Genomic DNA, 16,379 nt, shown 5'->3' with positions numbered 1-16,379 from the left:
TTGTATCGCTACAGGGTGCTGCACTGTGGTAGATTAGATATATTCTAGATATAAGGGAAGGAATACCAAGAAAAATTCCCGTTGTATGTATAATGAGCATCAGTACAAGACAACATAAAGCACAGAACCCCACCCCCAGCCGCGTTAATTCTTCACTTTGCAGTGAGCATGCTTGTAGAGATATTGAAAAAAAAATTGTTCAGTTCCATAGATTTCATAGACATTTGGGCTGAAAGGGACCCTGAAGGATCAGAGTCCAGCCCCCTGCCCCAGGAGCAGGAAGTCAGCAGGGATCATAGGATACCAGCAAGATAAGCACCCAAATGTGTTTTGAAGGCATTCAAAGTGGGTGCTTGAACCGCCTCAGGTGGCAGTCTGTTCCAAACCTTGGGGGCTCGGACAGCGAAGTTCTTCCTTACGTCCAGCCTGAACCGGTCACAGCGGAGTTTATGAATGTTCAGTCTCGTCATCCCTTGGGGGGCTCTGGTGAACAGTCGTTCCCCCAGATCCTGATGAGCACTCCTGATAAGCTTATAGGTGGCCACCAGATCACCCCCGAGCCTGCGCTTTTCCATTGCTCTCAGCCTCTCATCATAAGATCTGTTTTCCTGCCCTCTGCTCATGCATGTGGCTCTCCCCTGCACCCTACCATGCAAGTGAGAAGTGTTGATTATGAAAGAGAAATACAAACATCCTATTTCTCAAACCTCTCATTTTCTTAGTTTCTATTATTTTTACTTCCTTGTTCCCTCTGTGTTCTCTCACCTGACTGAAAAGCAAGAGATTTAACATCAACATACTGTTCAATATCCCCATTTCTCAGACTGCCAGAGAACAGAGCTGTGCTCTGGAAGATTCCGTGGCTTACATATAGTCAAAAAGCCTGAGGCTGAATCGATTCAGTCTTTGCAGGTTGGTCTAAGCTGCAGATTAAAGTGAAACAGAAGTGAACAGGCATTTACCTTTGATTCAGGAAATGCAGCCACATGCCTGCAGTGGCTCAGGCCAGAAGCTGGGGGGTGCTACAGCATGTTTCTCTGGCTGTGTGTTCACTTCTTCCTATTGCCCCCAAGGTCTCTGGGATCTGCAGTCCAAAATTACAGCAGCAGGACTCTGCAGGGTTGCTCATCACCTCTTTTTCTTGGTTTCAGGTCTCTCTGGGCTTTGTAGTCCATAGTTGCAGCCAGCAGTAAGTAAGTTTGAGTGAGGGAAGGGGTGTTTTACCCCACCTCCCTGGCTTTAGACCCCAGCTAGGGTTTGTTGGGGGGGGGGTGCATTCCCCACCATAGACTGGGCTGCATCCTTGGCCCCCCTGCCCTTGTCAGCCAGCCCTCATTTCTCTGGGTAGTGAGCAGAGGGGAGGGGAGGGGCCAGCCCTGCTCTCAAGAGCAGACAGCACAGCACAGCTCAAGGCTGGAAAGCATGCTGGGATGCTGGGGAACTGTAATTTAACTTGAACCAGGAAGGGGTCTGGGACAGAAGTTTCATAAACCTGTTCAATTCAAATCAGTTCAGTCTAATACTACATTCAAGCAGGTTTATTTTAAACCAGTTTCAGCCATTTTGAAACGGGTTTATATGCACTGAGCTTCTGTTGTATTACAGGTTTAAACCAATTTATGATCATTTAAACTCATTTATGCGCAACTTCTGTCCCTAGCCAATGGATTCATCGCTATGACTAGAGGATTCATGGAGGTGCACCCCCTACAAAAAGGCACCGCCAACACTGTTGCAGTGCTTACGGGTGGTCACCACTTGCCACCACTGGTGTTTGCCACTGCCAACACTGTCAGCAGTGTCTGCGAGTGGTCACCAACCCCTGCTTGCAGCTCACCGCCCCCCTCCCCTAGCACTGACAGCGCTGGGGCTTCTGCGGGAGCTTCTGCTTACTGCCACCACGCTCCTGCCGCCGCCGTGCCCCCCCAGCCACCAGGGGAACATGTTGTTCATGCTAAGTCAGCCACATATAATGGACCATCAGTTGCATACCCTCTCCAAGCATGTGCCTCATAACTAGACCCACAGACTTCGGACAGTATGAGACATATAGCAAATGATGTTAGATTTCATTACAAAAAATACTAACCGAAGTGGCTTTACTACTTAAATTCCATAGTAGTGGTTAATTTGTGGTATATATAACTATATATACAGACACACATATTTATAAACTTACACCATGCAATTAAATTTTATGAATAATGAAAGTAAATTGATTTTTTTAACAAAGTTTCTAGATACTCAGTTTGCATCTTAGAGTCAACTAAACAGCTCTTGACACTTGAAAAAGGAACCTTTCAAACTTCTTGAGGGAAAATTAATGCTGAAATCTACAGCATATTTTTAGTTTCAAACAAATGGCCTTCAAGATGTATACTGTGACAAACAATTGCAGAACTATGGGACTAGATTATTAGTGACCTCCTAAATTATGCTTTTGGAGAGAAACAGAACTTCTCGTTAAGTCCATTGATAAGATAAAGACCAGAAAGAAACCTTGTAAAACTTGGATGAATTTCAGGACAGGATTTTTATCTAATCTTTTGACTAGAGCATAAAATGTGAGGATTCTTTACTAACAGTGTTGATAGTAGAAAGTGAAAAAAGTCTCCATTTCATAGGATCGTAGGAAAGTAGGGCTAAAAGGGACCTCACAGGGTTATCTAGTCCAGCCCCCTGCTCAAGGCAGGATTGTCCTTGACTAAACCATCCCAGTCAAGCATCTGTCCAATCTTGAAAATTTCCAAGGATCGTGATTCCACAATTTCTCTATGTAGCCTGTTCTAATATTTGACCACCCTCATAGTCAGGAAGTTCCCCCTAATGTCCAACCTAAATTTTCCTTTGCTGCAGCTTGAGGCCGTTGTTCCTACACCTGTTCCTACAGCCAGAGAGAAAAGCCCATCTCCATCTTTTCAGTAATTGGCATTTAGGTATTTGAGGATTGTTATCAAATCCCTCAGTCTTTTTTCCTCCAGATTAAATAACTCTACCTCTTTCAGCCTCTCCTCATCAAGTCTTATGTTCCTGGACCCTAATAATTATTGTCACTTTGCACTAGACTCTTTCATAGAATCATAGAAAATTAGGGTTGGAAGGGACCTGAGGAGGTCATCTAGTCCAACCCGCTGCTCAAAGCAGGACTATTCCCAAATATATCATCCCAGCCAAGGCTTAATATAGCCAGGTCTTAAAAACCTGCAAGGGTGGAGATTCCACCACCTTTCTGGGTAACCTGTTCTAGTGCTTTACTACCATCCTTGTGAGAAAGTTTTTCCTAATAGCTAACTTAAACTTCCCTTGTTGCAACTTGAGACAATTGCTCCTCATCTGCCACCACTGAGAACAGTTTAGCTGCAACCTCTTTGTAACCACCCTGCAGGTAGCTGAATGCTGCTATTATATCCCTTCTCAGTCTTCCTTTTTCCAGACTAAATGAACATTTATACACATGCTCCAGGAGTGGGGGGAAGGAAGGGGGTGGCGCTTTAATTAGAGCAACTCTGAGAATCACTAATTAAAGCAGGCAGAGCACCTCATGTATCAGTGTCTCCAAGGTTCAAAATGGCAGTGGGGGTGCTTTATCAAAAACTTGTAAATTGAGAGTTAGATACAGTGTCCCCGCTGCCATTTTGAAAGTGGGGATGCCAATACACGAGATGCAGGAAGTTGCTGGAGTGCAGTAATTGCCATGCTTCAGTAGACTCGATTAAATCCAGTCTGCTCTGAGGCACTGGAATTACAGCACATCAGAGCAGCCTCCCTGCTTATGTATAGGCACCCAATAAGCCCAGTTCCCTCAGCCTCTCCTCAGAAGTTATGTGCCCCAGCCCCCTAACCATTTTCTTTGCCCTCCGCTAGACTCTCCAAATTTGTCCACATCCTTTCTGTAATGATCTAACAAGTTATGTATCCATCTTAGAGTACTTAGAGTTTGTATTTCTTTAGCTTGTTAATGAAAACGTCATGGGAGACGGTGTCAAGGGCCCTGAGCAAGTCAAGCTAAATCAAATCCACTGTTCTCCCTGCATCCACAGAGCCTGTCACCTTATGAAAGATGGAAATCAGGTTGGTCAGACATGATTGACTTACTCTTGGTGAATCCATGCTGGCTGATTACCCTGTTTTCCTCCAGATGCTTCACAATGGATTCTTTGAGAATCTGCTCCAAGATCTCCAGCTATCCAAGTCAGGCAGACTGATCTGTAATTCTCTGGATCTCATTTCTTCCTTTTTCAAGGATGCACACTATCTTTGTCATTTTCCAATCATCCTCACCCAACCTCCACGAGTTGTCTAAGAGGGTAGCTAATGGCTCTGAAATTACTTCAGCCATTTTCTTCAATACCCTAAATTGCATCCCACTCAGCCCTGCCAACCTGAAAGCATCTAACTTGTTTAAGTAATCCCTAATTTGTTCTACTACTCTAGGCTGTTTGTATCCTTTCCTATCTTTGCTGCCAGCCACACTTATCTGGTAGCTGCCCCAATCTTTGATGATAAATATCAGTCATACCATACCAATCTTAGGCTGAATTTTGAATCATATGAAATTCTTACCCTTTCTCCAACATATAGCCTCATTCTTCTCCCACTTGTTTTACATAGTGGTAATTTGCACTGGGATAAGTGCAAAAAAAATTATCCCTCTTTCTCTGAGAAGAAAAAAAAAGACAAGGTCCTTGTCTATGACCTCAATATTGAGGCAATATTTTGTTATTAAAGATTAGGATTGGGGCATATAAACTCTGTAGCCTAACAGGGTATAGAGGGAAGCAAATAGCATAATGGAATAACAGGTCTAGTAATGGTGTGTGAAAACAAATGGGGTATACCAGAGTGACATCCCACAGAACCCCATATGCATATGTCCCCAAATCTTCCACTGGACCTTCCTCAGAAACAAATGGGCATGGTCAGAAGAAAAGAGAAGCCAGGAGTATCTCTTGTACCTGCTCCCAGGCAAAGTAGAGAGAATACAACCTAAACCACTAGTGATCTAGATTCCACTTGAGCACAAGGTAAGGAAAAGAATGTGGGCAGCATGATATAGCAGCTAACTATGCTGCCCTTCATGCAAAAGGCAGTATATAATATAACTGAGAGTTGGGTTCTGTGTTGTTTTTCGGTGACTCCCTAAGTAGGGACTGAGATTCACAGTGCTTCTCAATTGTTCTCCTGTGAACATACAGTCAGCATTTACATTTAAGACCACATCTGCTGCAAGTCCCAAGCCAGGGCCAGGCATACATTTCTAATGCAATGGATAGACTCTCTCAAAAGAAGCTTTTATATTAGAGCAAGATCTCCACTTCCTTGCAAAAGGTACTGATTTCTGTGTTAGTAATTAAAGGTTCATTCTTGCAAACCCTTTCTGCCAGGTATATCACCTGTCATTAAATATTTTCAGGATTGCACTATAACATACTCTGGGCACATCTACATGAGACATTTACTGCAAAGCAGACCAATTAGCTCCACAGTAAATCCAGGCACATGTGTAAATGGCACTCCCAGGAGCAATTAACTGTGTGGTAATAGCACATGTAGAGGCCTGCTCTCTCTAGGCCTAGCATTTCAGAGCTACCTAAGTAGACAGCTGGTCATAAAGGAGGCCTGGTTAGACAGCAATGCTACCAGCTAAATTAGTTTGTATACACCAGCTCTGTATACTTGTTCTGAACATTAAGCTCTCTTTTTGTTCTACAGTAAACACAACACAGAGCTTTAATTTGCTTTCTTGCAGCATTACAGAGAAGACTATCTTTATTCACATATCAAGAAACGCATTCTTTTACCTTGAATTTGGATACTTGGGGTCAAGTTTCAAGTCTGACAATCCTACACATGTGAATCACTTATTGTTATTTAATCTACATTGGCACCATACCAGAGTTTCAAACCCAAACAGTTCAATCTACAAAATCTCAGGCAACCATTTTCAGTGCACAAATTTATTGTATGGTCAGATATGCTACATATGAAATGTTGATCCAAATCCATAGGCTTTACTCAGTCTTTACATAGCCAACACTTTAATTACTGATTAAGTAGTAAAAGATGCAAACTAGTCAAAACTAATGCATGTATATGACTGATTTCAAACCCACTAATAAAATGTTAGCAATTCATAAAACTACAGTTTCAGTTTCAAAGCCAAACATCATGGTCCTGATATTTTTCTCATTAAACTAATGAGAATCATTGCAACCAAATGAGTTAAACTGGTGTAGAGCTGAGTTGACTGAAAGGCAAGTCAGGCCTAATAAGCTTATGAAAACCAGCTTTATTGTTATAAAAAGATGCAAAGGCTTAAAATGCATTTTATTACTATAAATGTGTCCCTTAACTTACAGATCCACTGAGTTTTCCAAATACAAAATGAGGAGTTCAATGTCCAAAAGGCACAGAGGAATTTTAATCTTAATTGTGAGTCACGAAATGTATATGCCATTCAGGAGTCACAGAAGTAAGGTCCTTGAGAGTCATAGAGGAATTCCATTATGAAGGTAGAACCACTGGAGCATATGATACAAGATACCCCCAGTCACTGCTGAGTTTAGCTTCTGTCTTGAAAGTCTGAACAGCTTGATGATAATTTGTGTCTTGCCTGTATATGGTAACAATGTATTCATATTAGCAAAAGGCACACTGTTAACTCAGTTCTACATGGATTATATTTTATGTAAACAACGCCTCAGCAAGAATCTCTGTAGTTAATGTGTCACCAAGACTAATCCTGATGGGCAAAATCATAGCTAATTTTAATTACTGCTGCTAAAGACAGGCACCATAGGGACAGAGGAGTCAATTATTCTGCATCTTAAGCCACTCCAGCAAGGAAGCAGAGTAATACCATGTATTTAAGCAGTTGGAGCCAGATCCTTAACTAGTACAAATCATAGCAGCTATACCTAGTCAATGCTGCTCTGATCTTCACCATATGATCTGTCCCCTAAAGGCTGACCCACAGCGTTTCAATATGCTTCCCAAACACTTGATTCCTATTACTGAATGAAAAGGCAAGCCCCCACTGCTCTAGTTCTAGTTCTGTTCCCATCAGAGTAATTGGTAATACTTTCAATGTGCTCACTGTGAGCCTTAAAACTTTCTTTGCCTTCAGCTCTCTAGGGATCCATACAGTGTCTCCACTGCAGTTTGAGCACACTCCAGCAATGCTTCAAATAACATGGTTTATATCTATCATGTGTGGTTTGTTCTCTCATCCTTCTAATACCAGTAAATATAATTTGATAAATCTGCACATGATCTTTGATTGCTGCTGAAGCACATACCAGGCGTGTCTACATGAGATGCTTAATGTGCAGTAGACTAATTCTACTGCACATTAGCAGGCACAGCAAAAACCATGCTAATACACTAATGTGCAGTAGTATTAGTCTATTTCACATAAAAACATTACACAAAAAGGATATGATCACACTAATGTGCTGTATGGCAGCCTACTGTGCATTTATTTAGTATGTGATTATACAAGTACTACATTTTATATAGGCACATCCACCTAAAACTAAATTTTCACATCAATTCAATCAGGAGTAATTTTACTGAAGTGATGCCACTGTCATCAAGTTTGGAATCTATTTGGGAATGAGTTCAGACAGACAAATAGGTTGTAAGATAAATTCTGCCCATAGTTACCCCTGTGGAACCTCATCAACTGAAAGGAGAAATCATTGCGTTGATTTTTTCTTTTTTGGATCTATAGGCTGAGTTTGTGCTTAGTGTATTGGAAGTCTATTACAATGTGACTCTTCAGAATTGCTTTTGAGTGTTATACTATGAAACTGAGTAGATATAAGGGAAGAAAAACAGAAAAAAATGTAAAATTTCCCGTTTAAAGTCTGTTAAGGCTACACTCATCCATGCACTGGAATAATAGAAACTCCACTGAAAATGTTTGTTAACTTTGAGATTCCCAAGGAAGGCTACTGCAATACCCAGAAGCTTGTCTAAGTCTTTCCCAACCATGCAGTTGGCCCAATATAAGTTATCAGTCCAAAAAATCCTTGCTTTTCCCATATTTCCTGAATTGTCATGGCTACAATATCACTTCAGTGCTAACCTTGTTAATCTTGTGTAATTTCATTCTACTGCCCCCACCCCCGACTCCCGCCACAGATCTGCCTCCCTCAAATCAGAGCAGCAAGCAGAATTAAAGAAACATACTGCTCACATGAAGAAATGAAACAGAAAAAAAAATAAAGAGTAGTAATACATCCTAAAGAATTCTGGAGAAGATTTTCAAAAGTGTTTATTGATTTAGGATTCTTCTATAAACAGCAAGTGAGATTTGGGCCACTTGAAAGAGGACTGAATTTCAGGAAGCATTCAGCATCCACCCTTTTAAATCATACTCCTTTAAAGGTGCCTCAAGCTAGGTACCTTAAAAAAGAGCTTGCCTCATTTTGTTTTCATACATACCACTACTCAATGTGCTGATTGATCCAGTCCATGAAAACAGCAACATTTGTATAGACTCCTGGGTAGCCGTTTCTTCCACAACCAAAGCCCCAGCTGATTATTCCATTGAGGGTATAAAATCCTGAATCTTCTGAAGGACAAACTAATGGGCCACCAGAGTCACCCTACACGAGGTAAAATGGCTTATATTACTCAACAGTTCTTTGTTCGTGCCATTTTGGCCACACTGCTGGAATGGCAAAGTGTTTCCTGATTAATCTAATAAGCCTCCTTTGTGCACAGTAAAACAATTTCCACCACTCCTGTCTCTGAACTCCCCATTTCAAAATCAAAGCTCTTGCTAATTCCCCAATAAAAACCAGACCTGCATTTTTAAATTAAAACTTACTGTACATGAATCCTTTCCCTCTTCTTGAGGAAATCCAGCACAAAACATCCTTTGGGTCACTTTACCAGAATGGTTCGCGTAGTACTTCTGACATGTCTCAAGCACAAGGATGGGGACTTCCAGCTGCTGCAGCTTTTTGGTCTTTTCTCTGTCTTGAAGTGAAAGACATCTTAAAAATTAGCCACAAGGTTTGTAGATCAAAAATACCCTTTCCTCTATCAATGCAAGACTGCCCTCTATTGTGCAGGACCGCCCTCTACTGTGCATTCCCTTGTCCAGCTTTCCCCTAAAATAATTAAACTAATGATGCTTCCACCATATCCCCCTTTGAGATTGTCCCCCTTTTATACCAACTGGTCATTTTATTCCCATGTATCCCTCCCACAATCTACATAATCATAGAAGCCCAACAAAGATACGATTAACTTTCCCACATGCCCAAGAGCACTTGCTAAAATAAAGTGTTCATACGGCATGGCCCCATTAAGTAGAGAAGGCTGTGTACCTTCATCATATGCACCCCATCCTGTGATAGTGCACACTTGGGAAGGCTGAACCTCCTCTTCTTCCTCTGGAAGGCACACTGGGCGCACATAGTGATTAAATTTTAAGGGCTCTGTCAATTGCAATAGCGCAATGTCGGACTCCATGGTGGTCTTGTTAAAATTTGGATGCATGATGTATTGCTTCACTGATCTTTTCTAGGAGAGAAGGTAGGACATAGCAATGCATGAGTGAGTTGGGACCATGGTGCTTTATAGCGTTCTAGCTTTCCATAGCATTAAGAAGAGCAGACTTTCTTAATGAGTAGTTATTGAAAGCAACAGCTTCTTATGCTAGGTAAGGAATACACACCTTTAGGACACAGGGAACAGAGACTATTCAGGAAATTATTTTCTCTATTTTTCCATGACAGTAGGGATCTGCACTAGATTATTGTTGTTTTGGACAGAGTTAGCAGGCCCTAACAGATGTAAATCCACAATACTGGAGCAGACCTGTCTGCAGCATGCCCCAGCTATACACCAATCCCTTTGCACAATGCATTAGGTAGAGTCTGGAGCTTCGCTACTGCTCTGAGCAGAGTGCGCTAGCCCTTAACCTTTCTTGTGCAAATACATGGCCTTCATTTACATTTGTGCAGTTATTCAGCCGCCACATACTATACCAGGCTGCCGCATCCCAGACCATATCAATTAGTGAAATGCATTTAGTATACAATTGAGACATCATTCATAATACCTGACTGTGCTCTTGCTCTGTAATATCATGGAGTCCAGCAACCACCATCCATAAATCTTTGTACTGTTCCCTCAAATAGAAGAAAGTAAGGACATGCTCAGAGCTAATTGCACTCTGAAGAGTATCAGATGATTAACCTTACCAAAATAAAACACACCATCAAGCAAGGCCTGCCATCTGGATTAATTTTAAACCAAGGGAAAAATCAGGGGAGATCACTCTCATAATTCAAGGGAAATTTTCCATTGACTTCAATAGGAGCATGACGAAATACTGTGACTTGCCGGCAGAGTCAGCCAGTAGAACAATTTGAGCTGAGAGAGGAAGGAGCTCTTTAGTTACTATGCTTCGGCAAAACACCTAGCAAACCAGTGTGGTCCGCTCTCTAGACAGAAAGAAATTTTAACCCTGTTCTTTGAGGTTATTTCTCCTAAAAAAAAAAATAATAATAATTTTATAGAATCACAGACCAAACATACAACAGAATAGCTTTGTTGCATCCTTTACAGCAACAAAGAAGTGCAGTATTTAACTGTGTAGATCAATTTACACAGAATGATAAGACAACACTTAAGGATGTTGATTTGAGGGGATTATAGAGATTTTTTTTTTTTTTTTTTTTTTAAACAGAAACATAGTACACCTTTGGGAAAATTTCCAAAGCCACCCAAGTTACTTAGAAAAACAAGACTGAAATTCCTAAAGTGGCCTGGGCACTAATGTTCATGTTCCATTGAAAATGTAGTGGGTTTAGAATCCTACATGCTTAACTCACTTTGAAGGCAGGACTAAACATTTCTGAAAATTTTACCCCAACCTTTAAGACAATTTCAAAATTATTTCAGAATGTATGTAGGAGCAGTGGGAGAAGATGCTGTTTGCAGAAATAGACACCCCCCTACCCCTAACACACACCCCCCCCCTTACTCCATGAAAACATAGCCTGTTAGTAAGAAAAGGCGCCTTAATTTACATGTGCTTTTACACAAAGATATATTTGATTATACAAGAGAATGAAGACAGTCATATACATTCTCTTAACATCACCCAGAAACTGCTCAACAATTACTTTCTGCAACTGGGTATATTTTTAAAAGAATACTCCTGCTGAGGTCCACAATCAACTCCTTAAAAAAAAAGAAGTTTCTTCTGGCCCAGAATGTTAATGATCACCTTAATAACAGCAAGCCTTTTAGCTCAGGCCTGAGACCCATGGAGATCATAGGGGACCTTCTGGATTTGTAGGTGCCACTGCAGGACATTCCCAAATGCTGTCCCTGTGCACAGGACAATTCCAAAAGCACCCCTCCTCCATCCCAAAGCTGGCAAAAACAAAAAAAATATTTTGGAATTAGACATTTCATTAGGCCATTAACAGATAGACATTTGAAGTGGATTTTTTTAAATGAAGTCCCCCTGCCAGAACCATTACACTTTGGAGAGCTTCAAATTCAGAGCACTTCAGGCCATGCACAGAGGTGCAGCTCCTCTGTCATGCCCTCCTTCCCCCAGTTGGAGCACTTCAATATAATCCCAGTAACATTCAGTAGCATGCTTTCCAGCCGAGGGTTGCTTGGTCCTGCAACTCCACTCATCTCATCCCCACAGATGGGTAAAGGGTGTTGCAGATAGCCAGTAATCGCTCTCCTGTGCCTCCTGGTTCCAGAGTCCTGGGGCTCAACTCTGCTCAGCAAATTCTTAAGTGCCCCTGTACCAGAACCAGGAGACTTGAGGCCCTGCACCTTCCCACGAGACCCAGAAGACCAGAGCCATGGGGGCACATAGGGAAAGATTTCTTTCATGTCTTTCAGGCTTCAGACACTGCTGAGGATGACCAAATTCACAGGACAGAGATCACTGGCTGTCCACCCTGTCTATCCAACTCTTCCCGCAGTCACCCTGTGGGGGACAAGGGTAAAGAGGAGCACTGTGAAGTGGTGGAGGACCAAGCTACCTCCTGTCATGTTATGCTTAAGCATGCACACAATTGAGAGTGCTTTAAAATGAAGCACCTCAAAGAAGTTGGTGTTTCATCCAGAATAATTTTTGACTGCTTCAGCCATTTTTAGAGCACCTTATAGGGTGTGTAGGTGAGTTTCTGGCTATTTGAAGTGCTTCAAGCATAATGTCTGTCCAAGATCTTAGTTTCTTTTTATGTAGCAATCTGATTGAATGAGAAAATATTAGCTGCTGATGCTTTTAAACTGACCTAACAGAACAAAACTCCAGACACAAACATCACGTCATAAGGGCATCTTGTGATAAAGAACTACTCACTGAAAACTAGGAAGATCTACCCATGTGTACCTACTTATGACTAAAGCAGTGAGCAGCTGTGACAACCCAGTCTTTGGCAAAAACTGCTCCTCCACACACATGTTCTGCTGAAATCTGGATGCTGACCTGCCAAGGCCATGAGTAGGGTACAGCTTCCTCACCTCCAACTATCCTACTGAAGAGAAATCTGGGTTGGTTTGAGGGCACTCCACAGATATAATCTGGAACAGAAAAGGTTCACAGAATCAAGGGAGGACTGTTTTCAGGAAGGGGCTTGGGGCATTGTTTACAATGGGCTTAACCTGCTTTTATAGTAGCAGTATCATACCTCATGAAAATTTGCTTAACCCTAAACCTCTTCCATTGCAATGGATCAAAATGTCTAGGGTCAATATCACCAGGAGAGGATTCTCTTTTTAGGTACAGAATTTTGCAGGGGAGAGTATGTCTGCCTATAACAGCATTATATAGAAACATAGTGCTTTATATGTTATCTTGAAGAATTTAGGCTCAGGCCAGTAATATTTTGTGAACTCACCTCATTCTTTATAAATCTTTGAGGCAATTAAAGGAATTTTTAAAACTATGGCCATGATTCTCCATTGTCCTTCACCTTGTGCAATGATTTACTTTGATGTGAAGGTATATAACATTTTATACCACTGCGTATTCTCAGCAGAGCAGCATTTTACTTTTGCTTTCCCCTAGCATGAAAGAATGTACAAGACGAGAAGCACATGACAGCAAACCTATATTATCCTAAAGACAAACAGCATGAAGCTACTAATTTACATTTCTGATACTCTTAGTGCTTCTCAGACAAAGCATTTCAAAACAACTCAAGGAACAACCAAAACTAACCAATGAGTATCCTGTGAATTCTAAATACTATCCAAATTGTATTCTGTATTTCCAGTGAAGAAAATTTATCCTTGACTTCCTTACCTGGAATTTCCGTTTCATTTATGGCCACATGGACATCTTCAAGAAATGTTGTTTCATTGTTTGAATCTGATACATTTAAATCTATAACAAGTGAAAATAACATACTGGTTATCACTGTGTTACTCCAAGTTTTATCACAAAAGCAAACTGGTAATTTTGTGTAGTTTGCAACCTTTTGCAAAAGAAAAAGATCTAATGATGATAAATTTTTTTTGGTACCTCTGCTTTATTACATTCCATAGTTGACTCTTTGGTGGAGCTGCTATTCTAAGACGACTCAAATAGGGAGCATTTTTTCTGAGTGCTCGGAAAATGTTTAGCCTCCAAATGGTTACTACCATGAATAATAACGGGCACATCTATACAAGATGCTTTACTGTACAGTAGAGCTGATTACTGCCTAGCAAGTGACATCATCTACATGTGCTGATCCTTACTATACAGTAATTTGCTCTACTTGGCAGTTAATTTGCTACCAGCAAACACAAATAGAAAATTAACTGCTGAGTAATTACTGTGCAGTACAGCATGTGTAGATGGCTGACCAGGAGCAAATTTGCTTCCGGCCGGCTAGGCAGCAGGGGGAGGGAGATTGGTACCTGCCCCTGGGAGCTGCCTACTGCTAGGGTGGGCTCTGTCACTGGAGCCTAGGCAGGGACAATGTTCCCCTGCCCTGGCAGCAAAAAGTTCCCAGCCCCTGCTCTGTGATTGAGTGAGGGCTGGGAATAATTTCACAGCCCCACCTCTGCAATGATCATGATTGCACAGAAGGGGGTGGGAGCTCCCTGCATAGGAGGAGTTCCCCACCCAGCCTGGAGCTGGCTGGGATCTGCCCCGGCCAGGGATCTGCCCCTGCTGGCTGGAATCTGCCTCTGACAGTTCCCAGCCAGTTCTAGGCTGCACAGAGAAGTCTGCACGTGGAGCCTGGAAGTGGTGGGAGACTGTCCCTTCAAATTTTTCCCAGTCCCATGCCCCAATCAGGCAGTCAAAGCACAGTCTTTCCAAGCCCTCTGCCTCTGATCACAGAGTGGGGGCCGGGAGCTCTCTGCTGCCGGGGCAGGGGGACGTTGTCCCTGCTTAGGCTTCACCACAAGCCTGCCTCGGCAGCAGGCAGCTCTTAGGGACAGGGAGCAATGTCCTAGCCCCTGCCAGGTGACAGCTGTCTCCTAGCCCCATGCTCCCTGCCAGGCCCTGGGCTAGCACCCAGGGGGAGGCTAGAGCTCCCCTGGCTGTTCCAGGGGGCCAGTGCAGGGCCAGAGAGGATGGGAGCCGACCCCACTGAGTAGCTAAACTCACTGGGTCAAATTCTGGGTCTGTTAAAGTCGATTTAGTTTTGCTGTTGACTTAAACTGAGTCAGAATTTCACCTGTCGTGTCTAATGCATTATTCTTGTGCAAGCTTAACTCAAGACCTTTGTAGTGCTACTTCTGCCTGGACTTATCTGGAAGGTGTTTATTGCAGGAAAGATTTTTCTCCTTTTAAAGGTGGGATACAATAAAAAAAACTAGTCATGGCGAATAAGCCATGAAAAAGCTGACTGAAAAAAACAAAACATCCTATAGGAACATGTCAACTTACTTGTTCATTTGGAACTGAAAACAAAATCCAAATGAAGACTTTTGAAAAATGTCAAAATATTCTATTTTATCCTTTCAATACAGATTTTTCATTTATAAATTGTATGTTTTTGAATCTTTCAAAACAAAATGTTTTACCTGAACCCTCTCCAATTCTTTTTCTCTAGAAATGTTTATGAGACTGTTGACATTTCTGTTTTTTCCAAATTCCTTATAGAATGAAATTCTGAGTCTTGGCCATCTCTGCATAAAATGATAACTAGCAGCCCACATAATCTAGAATGGTTTTTCACCATCAGTCTGCTTCTTGATACAGGCTACCAGGGCATAGATGGAATGCATATTTTAAAATATCAATCAAAATGTGTGTTACTGTCCATATTTAGGACCTTGATTTGCTACAGCAAGTTTTTAGGTTGGGATTGAGTATCCAGCTTGAATTTATAAGTATGTAATTCACACCTTTATCTAAAATGTAAGCCTATGGGTTTTGTAAGCACTGCCTTTCTACGTCCACTCTATAGAGTAGACCTTTCATTCCAAGGCCCAGTGGATTCATAATGAACTTTTCTAATGGCCACAAACTGGTTCAATTAGGATCTACTCAAAGCAAAAATCAAATGAACTATTAAGATTCCCTGCTGAGCCTTCTGTGCTGTCCCTGAGGAAAAGCAGGCTGCCACTTGTATTCATTGCTTCCTTTACCTGCCATATGAATGAAGGAGATTGTGGCTCGAAATCCCCCAAAAGTTTCTGTTTCATCTGATTTAAAGATGATCAGCATCACATTAGAGAAACTCAGGACAGGAGGTGGAACAGCAAATCCACAAGACTTGGCTGGAGATGATAGAACAATGATCCACAATTGATTAGAGAACTCCACATTTTGGAGGCAATAGAAAAGAAGGGGAAGAAAAAAGAAGGAAGGATATATTTTTCCAAAATACAAATATGTATAGAAATAAAACTATACATTAAAACTAACTTTTCACTAACTAACATAGGTGCAACTTAAAAATGAATCTGGCGCACCAAAGTTTACCACTGATACCATGAAGCTAGCAGGGATGTTCAATGTCTCCTTTCCTCTGCAAGGAAGTGCTGCTACCCCAGCAAAGACACAGAAGTAGTTAATGTTGGTAATATTCCCAGTCTCCACATTTCCTGCTCTGTCTGGCCCCATATCAAAGCAACACTCTTCAGTTGCTTTCAGACCCCTAAACTACAACACTTCCATTTATTGGAAAAGTAATAAAGACCTTGGGTCATGGCTCCAGCTCTATACTTTTACACATGAAAGACATATATAGCGGGCAAAGCAGTGGCCAAGACAATCCTGCCTTTCCAGAGTGACCTACAGGAGTCACTGCAAAAGAAATTAAGGTTAGGACAGGCTTAAGGACTTCTTAGGACTGCACCCAACAACACTGGCTTTTGAATAAAGGGTGGTACTAACTACCTGACCCTATTTACTGGGAATAGGGTCAACAAAGAGGTGAACT

At 41.7% G+C, this 16,379-nt stretch overlaps 1 protein-coding gene across 10 annotated transcripts in view; it reads right to left on the bottom strand.

Moving 5' to 3' along the window:
- Window positions 1–5,912: 5,912 nt before the first annotated feature.
- OVCH2 (ovochymase 2) overlaps window positions 5,913–16,379 on the bottom strand; it is a 40,346-nt gene continuing 29,879 nt past the window's right edge. Inside the window, exons 14-21 of one of the 10 annotated variants that reach the window (XM_090032762.1) lie at window positions 15,583–15,714; window positions 13,301–13,381; window positions 12,482–12,576; window positions 10,079–10,141; window positions 9,342–9,537; window positions 8,837–8,988; window positions 8,449–8,612; window positions 5,913–6,613 (exon numbers count right to left, since the gene is read on the bottom strand). In XM_090032762.1, coding sequence (XP_089888888.1) covers window positions 8,451–8,612; window positions 8,837–8,988; window positions 9,342–9,537; window positions 10,079–10,141; window positions 12,482–12,576; window positions 13,301–13,381; window positions 15,583–15,714 — 881 coding nt within the window. In that variant the 3' untranslated portion in view covers window positions 5,913–6,613; window positions 8,449–8,450. Of the gene's footprint in view, window positions 6,614–8,448; window positions 8,613–8,836; window positions 8,989–9,341; window positions 9,538–10,078; window positions 10,149–11,251; window positions 11,401–12,389; window positions 12,577–13,300; window positions 13,382–15,582; window positions 15,715–16,379 lie in introns of those variants that run through there. The other 9 variants (XM_090032761.1, XM_090032764.1, XM_090032763.1 and 6 more) reach the window with 9 other exon arrangements.

This window comes from Crocodylus siamensis, chromosome 2 (genome assembly GCF_052110815.1).
Source record: "Crocodylus siamensis isolate JL-2025a chromosome 2, ASM5211081v1, whole genome shotgun sequence".
Taxonomy (NCBI): domain Eukaryota; kingdom Metazoa; phylum Chordata; order Crocodylia; family Crocodylidae; genus Crocodylus; species Crocodylus siamensis.
Note: the sequence above shows the minus strand (reverse complement) of the source record. Positions and strands in the feature narration are given on the sequence as shown.